This window comes from Elgaria multicarinata, chromosome 9 (genome assembly GCF_023053635.1).
Source record: "Elgaria multicarinata webbii isolate HBS135686 ecotype San Diego chromosome 9, rElgMul1.1.pri, whole genome shotgun sequence".
NCBI lineage: Eukaryota > Metazoa > Chordata > Lepidosauria > Squamata > Anguidae > Elgaria > Elgaria multicarinata.
In genome coordinates, this window is record NC_086179.1 from 79,817,000 (window position 1) to 79,838,682 (window position 21,683).

Here is a 21,683-nt window from a genome sequence, read left to right on the forward strand (position 1 = left end):
CTTGTCAGAATCTGAGGAGCAAGAATCTGACCCTCAAGTTAGGGTGACCATATTTTGGAAACCAAAAAGGAGGACAACATGGTCGCCCCCAAGGGGGCGTGTCCAGCACCAAGGGGGCATGCCCACCCGAACATAGCCTCGGTCACATGTCTGATTTTACAGCACACATTTAAGACAAATCTCTTCTACATAACATCTTAATGTTAAAATCACTGAAATAAAGAACAAGTGAGAGCTTCAATGTATCTGAAATTAACTTCACTCACTCCTACTTTTGTAGGTTTTGCTGTACTTTGAAGCTTTTGCTATACTTTTGCTATAAAATAATTTTAAAACCTCAATTTAAAAAAAAACCCTAAAAAATCAATGGATGAACGGATCTGTTTCAAATTTGGTATGACTAAAGCCCTTCCTAAGAGCTACCACTGTGCCAAATTTCATGTCTTTATCTTAAAAAATGACAGAGTTATAAGCATTTTTGTTAATTCCCATTAGAGCTACTCTTTGAAGACAAATCCGGATTTCCCCTCCCCTCCCGGATTTGCCATCATATGGTCACCCTAGCCTAAGGAATTGGTTTAGATTTAGTGATGACCAAACTTTCAGACTAGGTGCTTCTTTGCCTTCAATAGTTGTTTTGGGAATTTCAACAGGTGCAACTTGGTGTTTCACAGTGCTATGGGTGTTTGAAAAGCTCTGTCTGCTGAAATTCTAGTTTTTGCATACAATTTAAAGTTGCAGGAGCCCCAGTCTTGAAAGACTGGCAATCCTGTTTTAGATTTTCCTGCAGCAGCACATTTGAATCCCTGTGACCACTGAGGTCCTATAACTTCAGCAAAATTATCACTACTCCTACACAGTGAAACCAATATTCCTCTCTCTCTCATTCTGTATCAGATGAGCATTTTATTGCATGCTCATTGCTGGGCATTCACAGGTTTTCGCGGGTTCCTCCCACGTTGTCGTCTCCTGCCCTGTGGGCCTCCCACCCTTTCTAGCCTTTTTCACATGACAAAAAACACCCCAGTAAGTCCAACTTATTTTTTGAGATGGAACTTGCTGTGTGCAGGAGAAGCAGCGAGATCAAAATGACCAACATGCAAGTTGTTTACTTCCGCTTTTGAAAGGGGTAGAAATGAGGGACAAAGACACAGGCAGAGAAGCAACAGTAAGGAAACACCATTTCCCCCGTGTAATGACACTCCATATATTTTCTTTTGGAACAAAAGCACCAACCATTTACTCCTATATGATCCCTTCTGCATTTTGTCTTCTTGGATGTCCTGTGTTCTTGAAGGGCATTTCTCCTGTTTTCCCTCATTCTTCAATGGACTGCAAAATTAATTTGCACTGGCAAATTAACTCTGGGTTGGATCCATATTTATTCATACTTAAAGTAGACTCATTGAAATCAATGGGATTTAATGTAGCCCATAGATTTCAAGGGGTCTGCTATAAATATGACTAAATATAATCCACCTTTGCAAACTTAAAGTTGTCCACTGTACAAAATTAACACATCTCTCACTACACACACTACACTGCTAGCTTGCTTGACACACCAAGCCTTCCTCAAGGCCACTAATCAGCTCTTCTGTGGTAATGGAGTTCCCTGAGGGCCCAAGTTTTAACAGAGAAAAGATGCCACCACGAGCGCACCATTTAAAACAGTATCAGGGAAATCTTTAACAGGACCCAGCATACTGATTAAAACAGAGGTCAAATCGGTTTAAAAAGCATGTGGTTGTGCTGTGAGCTGTAATGCTACTGTCAGTCATGAGGCCCTTGTGAATTTGAGTGAGTGACAGCAGCTGACACCCACCTGGGCCTATTGTGAGACGACAGTTGGGGAACGAGGAAAAGGTGATTCCATTTGTGGGCGGAGCTTCATGAGGCAGGCTCTATAAAGGGGGAAACAGGCCTAGAGGGTGGCTACAGTTAGAGAGGGAATCTAGAGATAAGGCAGGTTGGTGGAGTGAGTCAAGATTGAGGTTGCTCGCTCACTCTTATCCCTTGTGTCTTGGGGTTTTGTTCTGGAGTGCCTTCTGGTTCTTGGTCCTTCCCTCTACTAATGTTTGTTTTTCTTCTCACAGAAAATGAGTGATTTTCACCTTGATCTTAGCCCACTCAGGGAGCCCCTGGCTTTCATCAAGATCCTTGAGTGGGTGAGTCTCTTGGGTGGGGTGCTTCAGGTGGCATGGTTTTGATTTTGCGAGAGGGAAACCTATGCAAAGGCAAGGGGTGAATGGGTTGTAATGGACCCTTTCCCCCTCAAAGACCCTGGGGAGTGGATGAGGAAAGGCTTCTGGGCCCCAAAAGCTACTTGGCCTGTTAACAAACTGGGGTTTATCATAACCACTTTTCTTCTGTAATGGGGCTTTTTTGCTAGGCCTGATGTAGCCCAAAATGTCTCTTGATTTAAAGTAGTTCTCCCTTAAAGCCTTTGTCTTGTGGGACACATGATATTGCTTGAAATATCTTAATGAATGTCTGTTAATACAGAATATTAAAACATAAAGAACTGTATTGGTTTCTATTCTGAGGCAGTAATGTATATCTTCTAATTCAAATACAGACTCTGAGAAAAGCTCTCATCAAAAACCTTAAAGCTTAGAATTTTGAATTTATAATTGTGTCTCATTTAGAAGGGGTTTTAAAGGGTTGGGATCTCCTTGTATATCTGTAACTGCAACAGTTATGCTATATAGGTCTGCTTAGCAATAATTATTGTTAGCAAATATTTATGGTGAGCACTGAGATTCTCCTTTAATTTACTTATCTTTGTGACTTCATATAAACAGCCACTTTGCCCTGGTTTATGACAACAGGGGGAATAAATTAAATTTAAGGTAGAAACCTAACTTTCTAAACAATAAGCTGATATTACTTTGACTAAATGTTAGAGGCCTTGTAGGATGTAATTGATTTCCAAAGAAGTTACAGACATCCAAATAGGCAATTTTCAAACATCTGGAGTTTCTGCACTTTCACAAGCTTCTTACTGAACTTTCAAAAGTTGTGCCTTTATTCATTTTATGGCCAGTTCAGTAGATGTTCAGTAGATACATGTTGGGGAAACTTGCTAAATTTGTTCATGTCATGCAGCGAGTAATGGCAGCCCTTAAAGTAAATCCTAATTGCTTTGCAAATGAATGCTTGCAGCACAATCATATCCATGTCTATTCAGAAGTAAGTCCCATTTAGTTCAGTGGGACCTACTCCCAGGTATGTGTGTATTAGATTGCAACATAAATGGACTGTAACCATTAAAATGGAGAGGAGGAGGATGTACGCTGCCTTGGGTTTGTTGGAGGGGGGAAAGCGAGATATAAATGCAATAATAAATAAATTATAGCATCAATACAATCTTTTAAATGGTTGAGTATCTTTTGATTGAAGATTCAGTTCTTAAGGTGCTAGAGCCGAGTTTCAGAGCTTTATATACCCTTATGCACAAAGATAGTAAAGGGAAAGGCCCAGACCTCTAGCATTTTAACCTATATCTATCTATATCTGAAAGTCTAGCTTGAGAAAATGAGGGCACAATTCTATGCAAGTTTATACAGAAAAAACCACCTCCTACTGTCTAAACTTGCGTACAATTGTGCCTTGAGTCAATTAAGGCAGGCTGTACAGTGTTCCTTGCAAGGAGGCACAAATGTGTATTCTGATTGGTATCTTCTTTTTATACAGTTCTTTTCTTCTTTTTATACAGTTCTTTTCTATCTTTGTATTTGGTACATGTGGAAGCTACAAAGGTGCAACTACACTTCTAGTCTCGTGCAAAGGACTTGTGAACAAAACAGTAACGGCTGCTTTTGCCTATCCTTTCAGGTATATTTCTATATGTAAATCTTACCACTCATACTCTCTCTCATTAAGTAGTATCCCAGTACTACTGGGTTGGTCCAGCAGTTAATAGCAGATGGAAAATTACTCAATATCTCTCTGATGATTAGTTGGATAAGTTTCCCTGTATTGATGAATGCACTGGTGCTCTGTGTATGTGTGTGTACACATACACACATGCATAGGGGCTAATGTGAGTTGAACAATTAATTTGCATAACAACTGGTCATTGTGAACATTCCCCAGTCATCTCAACAGTTTTATGTACTTTCTCTGGGCAATAAGCATAGTTTCAAAGGAACCTTAGAGAGTGTGCAGGAATCAGCAACATAAGAAAGGATTTTTGTACACTGTTTGTTCTGGGTGCTCTCCTATTCATGTTTAGATAGGAAAAAAAGTCCTGCAACTCCTGCATACCCCAGCCAAAATTACACTGGCTGGTGTATGCAGGGAGATGTACGTCTTCTTTCTGACTAAACATGTTATGTAAGATTGGGTCCTTAGTTTGCAGGTGATGTAAGAGAATGTTTATAAATAACTAGCAATATTAGATTAATTCTGCACACAAACACACCCAGACTGAAAATAAAGTCAATTTCTGGGATTACAGGAAACAAGGCTCAAATGGATCTGATTGTCAGCGGGTTTCTTTCTTCTTCTGCCCTTGGTTTATGGTCCGGTCTACCCATGCAGCAAAATGAGGTGGTAAAATAGGCTGTGTCTTTACATACTGAGTCTCGTGTGGCGCAGAGCGGTAAAGCAGCAGTTTCTGCAGCCGAAACTCTCCCCACGGCCTGAGTTCGATCCCAGCGGAAGCTGGTTTCAGGCAGCCGGCTCGGGTCGACTCAGCCTTCCATCCTCCCGAGGTCGGTAAAATGAGTACCCAGCTAGCTGGGGGAAAGATAATAATGGCTGGAGAAGGCAACGGCAAACCACCCCGCTATAAGGCCTGCCAAGAAAACGTCAGCGAAACCTGGCGTCCCTCCAAGAGTCAACAATGGCTCAGTGCTTGCACGAGAGGTTCCTTTCCTTTCCATACTACAAGTAGTAAACATATTTTTGATTGTTCACCTGTGTGAAAACCACACATAAGCAGAAAAGGATCATAGTAGGCAATAATACTACAGTTAAATTGGAAGACAGCATTATGGGATAGAGACAAAAAGAACTCCTCTTCACAGATTAGCTTCATTTTCCTAGTCACTGTGTTTGCTTTTTCTTCAATAAAATAGCTGTTTTGCACTTAAAAAAAGGCGAGAAGTTTCCATCTTTAGAGTAAGAGACCTAAACATCAGTCTGTTCCTTGGTTTCCAATGTTTCCTTCAGAAGACTGGAGTAATTGGAGACAATGGCCTGGTCTACACCTGCCAAAGAATTAGGTGATAGAAGCCTGACATAAGAGCAGGCTGTATTAAAAATGCAGATACTTCTTTTTTTAGTTCTCCCCATGTGAAAAAAATGCAATTAAAAACTAGCTCTCTGCTATGATCCTTTTCTACTCGCACATAGTTTTCACGCAGCCAAGCAATGAAAAATATGAATAACATTTATAGCCTGTAAAGGAAAAGCTCATTCTACCACTTTTGCACTGGCACCAGAATTAATCGTTCAGGTTAATCTCACATTTGTTAGTTATGGTGGAGGATGTATAAAAATCACTTGAAATATGCACATTCCCCAAGGCTTGTTGGGCTTACTGCTCTTTAATGCTTGCTTTTGTCTTCCATTCATTTTGTGCTTTATCCAGTAAATTATATCTGCTACCTTTCCTTTCTGAGCCATCACCCCTAGGTGTCATGGCACCATTAGTCCTAGGTTACATAGTCGCTTAGCTGCTTTTTCTTGGCTTGGGGTGGAATGGAAGCTTGTGTCAAGCATGCTCTTTTGAAAAATGTCTCGTATAGTTTTAGATATTTATAGTTAACCTGGTACGTAGGTGTTTGCTTAAATATATCTATAGCTAACTTTGACAATGCAATATAATTCATAGTTTTCCTATATGAAATAACAGGAAAATAGAATTTGATCTGCTAGCTGACTGTTGTACAGGAGTTTAACTTCAACAGCCCAGCCCAACTGGGTGTACTGGGTGTTTTTCCTTGCTATGATTGTAGATGTAGGAGTTGCATTCCCTGGTAATTCTTGAATATTTCTCTCATCTTCTGCTTATTTTTCCTTTTTTTAGGTTGAATCAAGTTACGTTTAGTTCACCAGATCCTAACCGATGCAATGGCACATGGCCTGAGTTACACCTTGTGGGCAACTTCTCCTCCTCTGCACAGTTCTTTGTAACATTTGCAGTCTTGATATTCTTGTACTGCATGGCTGCTCTTGTGCTGTACCTTGGTTATATGCACATATATAGGAGCGGTGGCATTTTCCCAATAATTGTAAGTTACTGAGATTTAAGGTCAGATCTAAAAAAGGAGAAAGTGTTCTCTTGCCCAGCCTTCAAATGAAAAACCCTTAAGGATAATAACTAATTTGATGAGTCGACGGTTTTCAGGCAGATCCAATACATTCAAAGTATACAGGGATTCTTTTAATTTGATATACCCATCTCAAACCAAAAATGGTTTTTAGAATCGTGCACCTGTACAGTTGAGCAAAGTTATGAAACTTAAAGTGGCTTCATAACCAGTGATTGATTCTGTTACTTGGAACAAGGAACCCTTAAATTGCCACTTATTCTAGAATGAGAATAATTTTTCCACTAGTAAAACTTTTGGCATGGCCTACTGTCAGTATAGCAAGCTCTTAGGAACAGAGGTAAATGCTACAGATTTGGCTGAACATGATGCATCTGCACTACAGGAGAACCAGGATGGTAAGGTTAAGAGAAGCTAGGATTGAGTAGACCTGGGTTCGAATACCAACTTGGCTATAAAACTCTCCTGGGTGACGTTTGGTTAGTCACTTGCCCCACCTACCTCAGGTTTGTTTTGGGAGTAAAATGAGATGTTCAAAATGTAACTTAGCATTTCATTTGGACAGAGAATTTCCCTCCAGCTTTGTGGCTGGAGCATGCCTGAATGAAGATGATAGATGTGCATTTTAAGTTCTTGCAATACAAGGAAGAGCAGTACATCTTCAGAGCTATATTTAACTAGCAGATCTGTATCGCTCTTGGGCTCCATGATGAATAAAGAGAGTGCTTCCAAAGTTTTCTGAAAATCAGTATTCTTTAAATGCATCCTCAGTACCACATCTTAGCTCATGTAGTCTTCATTCTGCCAGAAGAGTCACTCCCACATGAGGAAAACATTCCCCAGGAAATAGTAAAAGGCTTGCTAGGAGTGTAAGGATAGTTGTAGTACTGATCATAACTGATTAAAATTATAGGACTCTTGCCAGATCATGTAGGAAAATAACTCTCTAATTTTATGTTCCACAGTTGTAGATTCCACTAAGTTGTAACCTCTATACCACTTTAGTAACCGATAGCAATAAAGACATGTTATTGCTCACAAAGATTACTGAACCTGTTGGCTTTATTCCCTTCTCTTCTAGAAGTGTATCCAAAGCTACTTAAAAGTGAATAAAGCTTAATATAAAATAAAACCATAGTAAATGATCAAGAATAAAATGAACAAATACATAAGCATTCTTCATTTTAGTAACTATATATGTCAAATGCTAGTAGATGTCGGTTATTCTTTCACTTCTGTAATCCTGAAACCCTTGTATTGTGCTGAACAATTGGTAACTTGACTCTTTGCAGGATTATGTCTTTACTCTCTGTGCTGTTTTTCTGTGGCTGGTCAGCAGTACTGCCTGGGCAAAGGCCCTTGTTGACATCAAAGTGTCAACTGGTCCACGCCTTGTGGAAGAAATAGCTGCTTGCAAAATACAAGGATCCTCCTGTGTATTTGCTTCCGTTACCAGCATGGGAAGCCTGAATGTGTCTGTGGTACGTATGTCAACACTTGAGTGCTCAAGTATTGGTTTAGTGTTATGGACTGACTTAGCTACAAGAAAAGCTTGGATAATCACCCTACAAAGTAGAACTTGGGTTAAAAGAGACACAATGCTTGAGATCTGTGAACAGAATCTCCTACAGTGTGCTTTCCAGACTAAAATTTGACTGTGGTTAAACTTTTGTTCCCCGGTGCCATTTTTCTGACTCTTTGCCCACAGGGTGACAATGCAGTGGAACTATAAGGGGGTAACCTTTGATGAGAAAAAACGAGTGCGTTCAGTCAGGAGGGTGAGAGCAGGGGCTCAGCAATTTAGAGAATGTGGGGAGCGGGGAGGGAATTCTAAAAAAAATATTGGGAAGTTCTTTTCTGAAACATTTCGGCCAGCTTAAGTTTAACCATCCTTGCCCAGTGCAGCAGTCCCAAATTAAGGCCTTCCGCTGATAGCTTCTAAGTTAAAAACGTATCATGGTAAGTCCTATTGCTGATCTCCCACCCATGTCAAGTTTAATTTGGCTGTTAGGCTTGGGATCAACAACTGAAGACTTAAGACCAAATCTGGCTCATGGCCTCCAGTTGTTATTGTAAATATTGGATAGGCCAGATACTAGGAACACAAGGTTCACTTTGATAACTGCGACCCAGACCATGGTTCTAGAAGTCCTGTATCATTGCCAGGTTAATCCATGGGGTTCACCTAGGACATCTACTTTCTATTTTGTCTATGCCCTTGCTTCTGGGAGGTCCAGCACACTTACAGCTCAATCCATTCTGTGTTTACTCAGAAGTAAGTTGCACTTTGAGTTCAATGGCCCTTGCTTCCATATAAACCTCTTTATTTATTAGCTGCTCCTCATCTCTGAAGTGCAAAAAGTGCATAAAAATTGTACTAGAAAGAAGCTTAAAATGTATTAGTTCTTTTCAGATGTGAGATAGTAATGAATATGCATTTCTATTCTTAATATACAGGTTTTCGGCTTGCTAAATATGATTCTGTGGGCAGGAAATGCTTGGTTCGTATACAAAGAGACTAGTCTGCATAAACCAAATGGTAATTCTCCATCCTCTGGGCTCTATCCACCTGCATCCGGAATCTAAACAGATGTAGCGTCATACCAAAACAGCCTTGTTGCATTCTGTTTACAGTTTGAAAATGCTGTGATTCAAGTCCTTTAATAGTAACTTTTTTTCATGGATCAAAAACTTCAAACCATATGCTCTGGATTGAAAATGTAGAAAATTTGAAGGGATGGTTTATACTTCGTTGGAAATTCTCATTCAATCAAACCTGAAAATAGCCTTGTTAAAAACTAGATGAAAATCTTTCAGGAAAGAATATTTTGTACTGATTGTAAATATCTGCATTTGATTTGTACTAATTCTTGTCTCTCTAACTAGTACTGTTCCAAGCTCATGTTGCACCTCCGTTCAACATGTAATCTGGGGAGTTCAAAATAACTTGGTTGTGCATCCTAATGCTAATATGTGATACCTCATTGCTTAAGCAGGTTTGAGTTGTCTGGTTTAAAAAAAAAAATCTGAAATGGGTGTATTTGCATTTCTAATTTCTGTATACTTGTTTGACTGTTGCTTTAGAAGAGTAAATATTGGACACAACTTGAAACTTTATGGCATTTAAGACTGAGGCAGATCCTCAATATTTAAGGTGGTAACCTGTGCCCATTTTTAAGACAAAGTACCACCGGTGATAACATGTTTAAAATGGAAACACTGTAGGTACTTGTTTAAGTGAGAGATTCTGGTCCTGAGTGTACTAGTTACATAAACAGGTGCAGGAAGGAAACACTGGGAAGATGCTCCTAATTAATACTAAGTTTGCTGTAAAAACAAACATGGCTGCTGCTTAGAGGAATTGCCTGTGACACGCCTGTACTTTGGCTTCAGTTGACTTAATAAATCTAAGTTTCTAGGAATCTTGCTTGCTGTGTTGAATGTACTGTAAAACATGCTACCGAGTAATGTAAGGCCAATGTAAAAGCTAAAGCATCTTAACCTTTGCCCCAGGCTTGGGAGTTCTTGGCAGGCAGTCTCAACCCTTCAATTATGTAATATGCAGAAATTCATCCAGAAAAGCTTTCAGCTTGCTATATAGGTGCATGCCAAGAAAAGTTTATGTCACAGAAGGTGCCTTTGCCTGATTATTTTGGATCTCCTCAGCCTCCCCCACCATAGCCCACCTATTCAGCAGGGTCCCCCAACCCTTTGCCGCATCTTCAGGAGATTGCTGTGAGGAGGTCCATTTCTTGTCAGCCTTGCTGTATAGACATAGTCTTGCCTTCCCAAATGCAAGCAGTACTGATTGCCTGTGGAAGAACTGTAGAGCTGTTAACATTTAATTGCGTACATGATCCCTCAGGAATATCCCATTGTACCTGCACTGAAGTATACAACTATGCAAGAGAGCATCTGTTCATTTAGGCTTTCTCATGAGATGAAGGTCATCAGCTCTGACTAGGGGGCTGTCTATGCGTTGTCCTTGCCCCGTCCATGCCGTGTTGGTTGTATGGTGCAGCTGCTGATTCGGAGCCACCCGGGGGCAAAGAGCTGAAGATGCAGAGCAGAGAAGTCGAGAACTTACCCCAACTTTTCCTACCCGAGTGAGGTCAGCTCTTCCCTTTCTGTCCTCACTTGGGCGTTACGGGGTGTTCCCCACCGGAAGGCAGTCTGCCATTGGTTGCCTGAAGCTGGGGTAGGGCCCAGCGAGCCTTAATGGCTGCCGAAATACCTGCGCTGCCTCTCGCAGTGGAGATTATTTACCACCACCCTGCACCAGCAATACTGCGGGGCTTGGCAGTAGATCAGTACCAACTCAGCACTGTGAAGGCAGCCCCTAGATCAGTGTTTGGGAACCTCAGCCCCAGGGGCTAAGTTCAACCCCTTCCCTTTTTCAGAAACCAACAATTGTTTGGTGGTTTCTTGGCTTTTGAAGGATTGAAATGCTTCTCTTAAGGCTTAGTTGCTGGTAGTAAGCGCTTTAAACCAAAATAAGCTGGTTTTTTTTGTATTTTTGGCCCTACTCCCTTTGCATTCATCAGTGGGATGTCCCGTCCCCCACCCCCCCGAGAGCTTCTCTGAAATTGAATTTGGTCCTTTAGCTAAAAGAGGTTCCCCCCTGCCTGAACTAGATACTGCTTAGAGGTAAGTTGGATGTCTGTCACTGTGCAGTAAGCTACAGTCTCCTTGCAAACCCTCAAGCTTGCCTACTAATAATTTCTGAACAGTAGATTGAAGCTTAGGGCTCATCTACACTCAACAGTTTATTATTTGTATGGCTGCGTGTCAAAGTATGGTTTACAAAACCAAGAATAAACTAGAATACAATGATTTATAGTTGCACAAGGCAATGTGCAAACAGTTTCTTGTGTGGAGACGGGTTTTAAGTGGCTCAGGCAGCTCTCACCAAGTGGGGAGTTGTTCATGTGCAATAGCTTGCCCTGTGGTTAATTTTCTTTAAATGATAAAATAGTTTTTGATGGTTTGGAGAATATTGCCATTATATAGAACCCCTTCAGTATCTGTTTTGTAGGCTGCCATGAGGAGCAATTACAATGGCCTCTTGTGGCAACTATAGCCTCGCAAAACAAAATAGGCACAGCCTTTTTGTGTTTTGTACAAAGTGGGTATCCTGCTACATTACTAGGAGATGCAGAGGTAGGGTTAGCATCCTTTTGTTTACAACACATCTTCCACTTAGGACTGAGTGCCTGGTATGGTCTATAGAGTTGGCACAGAAACAGTACTGAATTGGATTTCAATGAGTTGGGGTACACCTTTTTGTAAGGATTAACTAGAATGGATTTCATGGCAGTGAATTTTGTGTGTGTTTGGCACAGTTGATCATAGAGTGAACACTTCTGTTAATGCCTTTTGGAATCTCACACAATGTGCTCTAGGAAGTGCAAATGTTATTGTGGTATCTGTGGAGGCTCTCCGCGTGATTTAGAACACTGGAAAATCTGGATTTTAAATTGGGCAGAGACTCTCCACAGATGCAGGAGTCCCTGTTGCATACAATTATCCACCAGGAGAATGGTGACCGGTGTGTGTGTGTGTGTGGGAGCTTGTATACTTGTCCCCAGGCCTGCTCCTTGTGTGTGGAGCATACATGCCTTGTAGTGCCACAATAGGATGCCCAAGGGAAAAGGAATGCTACCATTCAAAATCAGTGGGCTGCCACTTCTCAGGAAGCAAAGACAAACTGTTTTATGAATGGTCAGTGCTAATAACATTATTGTCACTACTTCCAGCACGTACTTTCTTTCTGGTCTCACTGTTTACAGTTCCACCACATGTACTGTATAAAACCCTGAAACTCGAATAGCTCTTCATGCATCTGATGAAGTGGACTATAGTACATCAAAGCTTATGACAGAACAAATGAGTTAGTCTTTAAGGTGCACAAGCCATGGTGGCCTGTTTTAATCTCTACTTTGCTGATGGTACTCAGAGTTTGGTATAATATGGCCTTGGCTGTCAATGACCTTAATAGTAGAAGTATTTTTCTTCACCAAATTTTCTTCACTATGGATCAAGGGAAAGTTAGTACTCCAAACTGCTATTAAAATCAATATATATAACTTTATTGCATATTAGCCACCTGGGCCATTCGCAAACATAAAACAATAACATACCCACCGCGAGCTTGCCACAAGCCAGCGGAAGTGCTACAAATAAGAGTAACTAGGATAACAATCGTCCAGGTTATATTTACAATGTTAACCAACATATAGTATTGGATATTAAAATTAATCGTTTGAGACAATCAGTAGTTCCCGGGCCTTAAAATCAATAAGGACTGAGACATGTGTTATCAATTTCATGTCCTTTAAGTTTACAGTCCCACTACTTCTTTTAGCTAGTTACATGGTCCTTCAGCAGGGCATTTTAAAGATAAGATGACCACAAATTCCTGAAAATACTCAAAAATGAAATAATTCTGCCCGTTACCTCTGAGAGAGTGCTTTTCTGTTCCACTAGGAGTCGCTGTTGCTGCATTAAGAATTTTTTAGTTTTTCAATCAGCACTCTTCATACGTCTAGTGTTAAGAAATACTAATTTCTGACAATATGCCACATGAGCTGCATGCTTGACTGTTATCACTCTCACACACCACTTTATTTTTTCATAAGCTTGCTGATTCTCCTGAGCAAATTGAATTTGACCTGCACTAGTGTTGTAGATGGTGTTTTGGATTTAAATCAGGATTCAAATTCTCACTCAGTCATAAAGGAAGCTCAATGAGTATCTTTGGGCAGTCACTGACCCTGGGTTTGCATGATCAAAACAAGCCACCATGGCTTATGTACCTACAAGGTAAGTAGGCTAGGTTGAGAATCTGGGACCCTTTCTGACCTAAGGATTATCCCAGGAAAACAGAGGGATCGCCTCTGCCTGCTCCCGGGATCCTCTGTGTGTCATTTAGACGCACGAGGACAATCCTGGGGGAAAAGGCAGGTGTAGACATGCCCTAAGTCTGTTTTCACACTCAAAACAAGACATGGTAGCTTAAAAAAGCCATGGTGGCCCGTTGAAATTGGCATGTGCTGGGTCTGGCCATGGCTTGTCGTCTCATCCATACTCAAGCCACATGCCTTATTTGAGGGGGGAAACAACATAGTATCAATATGTCCGTAGATTTTCCGTGCCTTTGTTGCTACCTGTGCAAATAATCTTTCTTAATGTTTTGTTATTTTAGCAGTCTATGTAAGTTCTAGGTGAAGCAGGTGGTAGAGGCTACCCATATATCAACTGATGAGATTTCTGAATCAAAGGCTTTAAAATCTTGACATAACAAGATGCAATTGGGTGAAGAAATGGAAAAAACTGGATTTGGGTGACAGGAATATAGCCATGTTTTCCAGCATGCAATTCTTACAAGACTTCCCTTCAGGAATGATTAATGGAATGTCCTTCAGCAAGGCCATCCCGTTCTTGATAAAACCGCTTATGAGTTCTGCATCTTATATATGCTGAGGTAAAAGAGATTCAGAAACAAAGCACGCCCATCCAAGGTAGTTGTAGATTAAATTTATTTCTTTCAGGCCTTGAAAGCTATTCAGATTCTGCCCGAAACTCTATGATACATAGAACATCATTTTTGTTTAAATATGAGGGTGTACAGCTATGTTTTTGCCAAATAAGTTCAGTCATGTCACAGATAACTTTTACCAGCACTCTCACCACCTTACACAGCAGTTTCTGTAAGAATAATTGAGATAATGTAGGTGAAGTGCTTTGAATACTTCATAGCCACTACATAAACGTTAAGTATTATTACCTTCAGACTGCACCATGTGAAAAGAACTTTAGAAAATAGTGAGCTACAGCTAACAGTGGAGATGAATATTGAATAATGATTGTAAGAGAACTGAAGATACATTATCCCAGTTAGGGCATGGTCTGAGGGCACATGTCGTATTACAGCCTTTCCCACCCTGGTGCCCTCCAGATGTGTTGGACTGCAAGTCCCATCAGCCCCACTGAGCATGGCCAGTGGTAAGGAATACTGGAAGTTGTAGTCCAAAGCAACCTGAGGGCACCAGATTGGGGAAGACGACCCATGGATTCTGCAGAACTTGCACAGATTCCGTGGACTTGTGGAATTTTACACAAATTTAGTCATAGAAAAAAAATTAAATAATTTAAAAAAAAATCTGGCTGCAAATGTGCACCTCCCCCATAGGCTAGAACATGAAAATGTGCATTTGAGGGATGGGGTGATTTGCAAATTCAGAAAATAGGAGGCGGGGATCTGTCAATGACTGAATGTGGAATGAAAGGCACCTGAAAATCTGAAGATGGAACGGATTTTACAAAATCTGTACATCCTTAGTTGAAGCTTAGTAAGTCTTGGTCTGGATAGGAGACCACTTGGTGATCCCATATATGCAGCCTTGAAACCCATGATGGAAGTAAGATAGGATGTAAACAGAACAAATAATTGAATATTGCACTGTTGTGAAAGAATCTGATTTGCATGCTGGTGGAGCTCCATTATTTATTTAATTGTGTTTGTTACTTACCCAGGTTTGGTTTTCTTTGGAAGGAGGACAGTGGAGGCTTGTGGCATTTTGCAAGTTAAGCATGGGTGTAGACACACAGCTTAAACACTATAGCAAACACATACAATTATTTATAAAATTACATGTGTGGTAGGCACTACTTAAGAAGAGGCATTCCGAGACTTTCCTCCTCCCAGAGGGAATGCCTCTTCTAAGATGGTGCGTACTGTGTGCAGGCCTCGCATCAACCATGGTTTCCTTTCGGTCTGACATATTGTTAAAGGTACAGTAAGTTCTAATTCTTATCTCACTCACTGGGAGGTTTCAGAAGATAGTGTAGGGAAACTGTTGTTCTTCCCAATGGTAACTCAGTAATGGGATATCACAGGGGTCTATTCTGTCCCCCATGCTTTTTATGTTCTACATGAAAACTTTGAGGGAGCTTGTTCAAAGATTTGGGGTAGGTTGCCTTCAGTATACTGATGTCATTCAGCTATTTTCCTTGGTCCACTGAAGCAGGCTTTGAAAACCGTTTTTATTTAGATTAGTTTTTGACTGCTGAATATGCCAATTACTGCTTTCCACAGCTGTTTGGAATTATTTGTTTGTCTTCATTTTGTTGTTTTATTGTTTTTATCATTGTTGCCTTATTTTTTATTTAGTAAATGCCTCATAAATACATTTCAGTAGGCATTTTACAACTTAAAATCACAATAATATCAACAAGATAAAACTAATAAACATGCCAACACAGCATAAAATAAAATATCAACATATAAAACTACATTGTGGAGATTAAAATAATAAAACACAAAAACAGTAATTTTTTTAGAGATTTTAGTTTTACTATGTTGTTGTTCCTTGCCTTAGAACTATTTTATGGAAAGGCAGGTTAACATTTTTTTAAAAATAAAAATAATCTTTTGTAAACCGCCCAAAGAGCTTCCGCTATGGGGCGGTACAGAAATGTAATAATAATATGTAACGATGAAGAACAATTGCTTTTATTCACATACAGTTTATCTAATTAAGTACAGTTTCTTGAATTGAGATGGCAGCCCTGTGCCTGCATGCAGGGATTAAGAAGAATCATTACAGAGATGCCAGTTTGAATACAGACAGAAAAATGTATGCAATGCTTTAAAGTCATTTTGTGTGGGTGACTAAGATGTACAGCTGTCTTTTTATGGGCCTGGTCAAGCTATGGGCATTTCAAAGTTGTGCTGATGGAAAGATTAAAGTAATAGGGTTCCAATGACAACAGCACCTCTTGCTTCATCCGAAAGGCACTCCTGCACAAATAGGATTATTTTATTTACACGAAACCAGTAGAAACAATGACATGGTGGAGTTCTGAATGGCAAACTCACCTCATTAGTGTTGCCTGAACTTTCGCCACTATAACAACCACAGACTCACAGTAAACTCTTGACATGTCAGGGCTGCCCACTGGCTGTGAATCACTCTTTCCTATCGCTGTTATGTGATTTTCTGATAAGTGGAAAATGAAATGTTCTAGTTGAACAACTTTTGTCTCCTTGATTTGTTGATGCTACTGAATAAGACGAGCTGCACTGGATCAGGCCAAAGGCCTAGCTAGTCCAACAATCTGTTTACACAGAGGCCAACCAAATGCCTATGAGAAGCCCACGGCAGGACATGAGCAAAATAGCACTTTCCAGCTCATGTCTCCCAGCAACAGGTATACATAGGCATATTGCCTGTGATACTGAAAGTAGCATGTAGACATCAGGACTAGTAGCCATGGATAGCCTTATCCTCCATGAATTTGTTTAATCCCCTTTTAAAGACATCCACGTTGGTGGCCATCACTTCATCTTGTGGTCATGTAATCCATAGCTTAACTTTGCACTATGTGAAGTAATACTTCCTTTTATCTGTCCTGAATCTTCTACTATTCAGCTTTATGGGAGGATACCGGCTTCTGGTATTATGAGAGACTAGTATCATTTCCAAAGTCCATATTTGTCTAATACCTTTGTTAGGCCAACTCAAAGATCACAACAAACATGCAAGGTTTCAAGATCTCCAGAGGGCTGTCTTTACGACGACGCTTTGATGCTTGTTCCTGCAAAACCCCGCAGCACTGCAGCTGCAGGATGGGGACGATAAATCCCGATGGCAGAAGGGAGCGTGGGCTATCCATCTAGAAAAGCCGTAGGATGGGTGGCCATTTGGTTCATCAAGCCTCTGCCCTGACTTCCTGCTCTTCCTGCGACCTATCCTGGGCTGCGATCCTCCCCCAGGAATGCCCACAGCCTCAACCCAAAGCGAGGTCACCAACAGACAGAGGAAAGAAGGCGGTGACATCGGAGCAAAGGAAAAGGTCATGGTACGTCAGTACTTTTAAAAATTGCAATTTCGGGGGGAAAGCCCCTCGTGGCTCCAAGTTGGCAGCTGCATCATATCAACAAAGCAGAGCCACTGTGTAGCCACCATAGAGTATACAGGATGTATAGACAGCATCTGTTTATTTACTTTATTTATTATTGCATTTATATGCCAACATTTTTCCTCCAAGGAACCCAAGTCGGCGTACATAATCCTCCTCTCCATTTTATCCTCACAACAACAACCCTGTGAGGTAGGTTGGGCTGAGAGTCTGCGACTGGCCCAAAGTCACCCAGTGGGTTTTCATGGCCGAGTGGGGACTAGAACCCGGATCTCCTGACTCCCAGTCCAACACCTTAGCCACTACACCACACTGGCATCTCTACCAGGCAAGATAATACAATAAAGGAGAATGGTGGCAGTGGTGAGGGAGTGCAGCTGTTAAAACTTTCTATCCTGGGCAAACCAAACAGGTTCCTTGGTTGGTGGGAAACAGAGGAACCTTTCTGGTTTATCCAGGTGTAGACAGTATAATGAAGGATCTACAATTGTCTGCTACTATCTTCTTCCCAGTGGTCCTTGGGGCACTGAAACCAGGCACTATCACATCACTGAGCAGAACTCAGTTTTAATACTTGAAAATTCATGACATTCAAACCGACCAAAGGAAGGGCAACCACAAAAGCCAACTGAAGATGCTTGCTACTCTTGTAGTAACTTAACAGAGTTTAACAAACCTTCACATACACCTCCGCTCCACCCTGATCTGAAATAAAGAGGAATTTTGGTCTTGATTATTCTTGGGGCTGCATTTGAGCAAATGCAGGTGTGTGTGTTGAATTGATCAAAGAAAAAGAGAACAACACAAACGCTATATTCATGTCTCCTCAGAAGCAAGTTCAAAAGCGACATCAATGGGACTTGATCCTAGGATTGCAGCCCAAAATAGTTTCCATCTAATTCTAATCAAAGTAGAAATTGAGGAATGCGTTTTAGAGTGAAGGCATAATGTTTATATAGATTTTGGTTTACAAATCAAGGAAAGTTCAGATAAAGATCACAAACCTACGTGAGCTCCACTACAGCATCTTATTTGTTCAGTGCTGTAACAGGCAACCTTTTTTTTTAGATATTATGAACTTGATATTTCAAGTCACATACAAAAACAGCAAACTGAGTAAATGATAAAATTAAATGGTGGTACAGATGTGAACAATTGTTTCCCATATAAAATACTTTTGAACCAATAATGTGCATATTTGAAGAAGATACAGATGAAACAATGCTCCTTAGGTTTCTTTATTCTCAACATACCAAAAATCACTTTTTAAAATCACTTTCCAATCAGCACATACACAATTATAGATTGCTCTCATCATGATTCAAGTGACATGCTATACCGAAATTATGCTGCTCTAGAGTTCCAGAGATGGTAAGATATTGCCCATTTTGGCCCTGAGATCACCATGCAAAAGTTTCCTACCACCTTATTGAAATATAAAGTAAACCTTTACCTACCTACGCTTTGTATACATACAGTCCAAACGTAGGCATGTTTACTCAGAAGTAAGCCCTACTGAGTTCAATTGGACTTATTCCCAAGTAAGTGAGTACAGGAGTATAGCCAAGTGCAAATAGAATTTTAAAATTGTGGAGGAGAGAGCAGTACAAATTCAATCGATCTCAAAGGGTGCTCACACCATATGAACATCCCTGTCACTGTGCATTATTAACTCCTACTACAACTCTCAGGAAGAGCTTAACATTTGGCTTGTCCCAGCCTTCTCCTTTGGGAGAACCACTTGCCAAGCTGCAGGTCACAAAACTTTAACTAGGACAAGTCTTTGAACAGAACATGAGTTGCAAAGGGATATAAGGGGCTGGTTCATTCTGAATCAACTTCATCGGTCCATTTATCTGAGTGCTGTCAAGTTGACTAAGAGCAGATCTAAAAAAAAGTTATCTCAACAGCTTACTGAGATCCTTTAAACCAGGGATGGGCAGCACATGGCACATGGGCCACAGGTAGACCCTCACCTGCCGTCCCCAAATTAGTTTTAATACATTTTGGGGGGGCAGGGAAATGACATCTGTAGTGGCTGTGGAATGCTCAGAGGATCAAAATTAACTTTTGGGGTTTAAGCTCCATGATTGAACTGACAAAGTATGTGCTCTGCCTATGAAGCTATGACATTGCATAATTGGGGAAATGCCAAGGGAAGCCTTCCTTGGCCCTGGCCTTGACACGGCAATTGCTGCTGCATTTAAGGAAACCCCACACTTTCTCTGTTATAGGGTGGCAGCAGTTAATCCCAACGCAGAGGGATGATGTGGGCTTTCTGGTGGCCATTTGGCTCACCGGGCCCACTCTCTGCCCTCTGCTCAGATGGACGGAGACCAATCCAGGGTTGCCATCTACCCAGGAACGGCCCCTCCACAACACAGGAGCAACGTTAGACAGCGGATGCGCCATACCTTGCTCCAGAAAAAAAACTCAGGGTAAATCTGGACTTTTTTAATTTGCAGCTTCGTGGGAAAGCCCCAGAACGGCTGTGAGGTGGCTGCTGCATGATATAACCGACGCAGAGCCAATGCACATCCATTGCAGGGCTTTCAAACTGTATAGACAGCCATCTTGTCAGATGTCCTTGCATGTGTCCATGTGCCATTTTGGGAGTAATCCAATTGGACGAGTTCCAAACTCAAACCCAAATATATGCCTTCTTTCCTTCACTCTTGCCAGTACCGACTGCTACAGATGTACAGCCTTTCGACACGGCAGTCCCCATATCTTTGCCTGCTCATTGCTATCACACTTTGCTGTTTATTAAATGTTTGTTAAACGTCCATTGACATTCATTATATGACTGCTGGCTAGGATAAATCGTGTTAAGGCTTTTGGTATATGCACAACACATTGGGCTCCCTATATTTTGTGCGCTCAACTTTAGGAGTGTTGGTGGATCTTTTCCCTTTCTTTTCAGTCTCACAGTGAGGGTTCCTTTCTTTTTTTGCTTTTGATCAAAACAAACATCAGCATGTTCTTGTACTAACCCTCTCCCACTTCTGCCTTTCCTCCTCTCCTGTGTGACTAAGGGATGATTCACACAAATAGTGAATTTTTGATTCTTATGTTGCGTAGCCACTTATGAGTTTCACTATGCAAATAGAAACCATTTTCTTTGGTAAGTATAAACACAGAACAGACAGTGAAGTGTGCGTGCGGGTTCTACAGAATTCTTGTGGTAAAATAATCCGCCTGTAGGGAATTTACGGAGAAAGCCGATTGAAAATTGCTATGGTTACAAGATTTTTTAATGCCTGCAACCATAAAAGTACTAGTAGCCCAACGGCATCTCTTATTTGGCCTATCAAATATATTTCCCTTAATTTTAATAATAATAATAAATTTATTTCTTACCCACCTCTCCATTTTGATTGAGGTGGGGAACAACAAGAAGTATAAAATACATAGTATGCATTGTTAAAACTTTCTAAAAAACATCCTAAAAAAACCCTAAAATTCCACTGGAAAGGCCTGCCGGAAGAGATTAGTCTTTATAGCTTTCTTAAATGCTAAAAGACTGTTAAGTTGACAAATCTCCTCCGGCAGGCCATTCCACAGTCTGGGAGCAACAGAAGAGAAGGTCCTCTGGGTAATACCTGTCAGCCTAGTTTTTGAAGCAAAACAGCTGTGTGTTACAAGATAATAGGCAAAATTCCATGGAAATACATGGCTTGTTCTCCCAGAGAAAAGTCATGTCCAATTTTCAACCTGATCCAGGATATTATGGAAGCCCAAAGATATTTGTAATTATGCAAATCATTCATGACCCCACTGGAATGGGGGAGGGAGGGTTGTGCCCTAACTATGCTGCCATTCTAACTAGAATACTTATATAGGAGAGGCTGTTATGTGTTAGCATTCCTCTTGCGTAGCTGATTCACGATGGTGAAACTAAAAGTAAGTACCCTTTGTCTGCACTCTTCCCTGTTTTGAATAGCAATAAAGTCAACCCACACACCCCTGCCCCGTCCAGCTAATGATCTACACTATTCATTACACCGTTGATTAAGTGCATTGTTGCGTCCTCCCTTGCTACGTTACAAAATGCAACTTGAGCCCAGTCAATCGAAATACCTTTTCTTCTATCGTTTTACCCCGGCACACTCTTCTTTAGAACGTTCTTCATTATGCTCATACCGGCTCTGAAGTAAACCTCCTTCTTCCGGTGACTCTGAGCTAGACCTGCTGGGATAAGCCGGCAGGGAGGCGGGGCGACGCGTAGGGACGAGGGAAGCCCTGCAGCGTCTTAAAGGGGCCACGTGCGCCCCGAAAGATAAGCGGTTTTTTTAAAAAATTAAGCCTCTGTCCCCTCTTTCACCGCCCTCCCTCCCCCTCCCCCTCCCCCTCCCCCTCGTCGCGTTGTGCCAGCTCTCCCTCCCCTAGAAAAGCCCTCACTTGTCCTAATCAGGAAGCAAAGACCATGGTCACGAAATATGACTTTGAAAGACGGCATTGAAAACAACGAAACGTTGGGGC

At 41.1% G+C, this 21,683-nt stretch overlaps 1 protein-coding gene across 3 annotated transcripts; it reads left to right on the forward strand.

The window, feature by feature from the left end:
* Window positions 1-2,070: 2,070 nt before the first annotated feature.
* SYPL1 (synaptophysin like 1) lies at window positions 2,071-16,301 on the forward strand. 3 transcript variants are annotated; one of them, XM_063134940.1, is made up of 6 exons: window positions 2,071-2,165; window positions 3,716-3,834; window positions 6,035-6,239; window positions 7,571-7,759; window positions 8,736-8,817; window positions 15,807-16,301. In XM_063134940.1, the coding sequence occupies exons 1-6, from the start codon at window positions 2,097-2,099 to the stop codon at window positions 15,836-15,838; spliced, it is 696 nt and encodes a 231-aa protein (XP_062991010.1). In that variant the 5' UTR covers window positions 2,071-2,096; the 3' UTR covers window positions 15,839-16,301. The 3 variants fall into 3 exon arrangements, with proteins under 3 accessions (XP_062991010.1, XP_062991011.1, XP_062991009.1); XM_063134941.1 differs by having other exon boundaries at window positions 15,826-16,301; XM_063134939.1 differs by lacking the exon at window positions 15,807-16,301 and having other exon boundaries at window positions 8,736-9,698.
* Window positions 16,302-21,683: the final 5,382 nt, after the last annotated feature.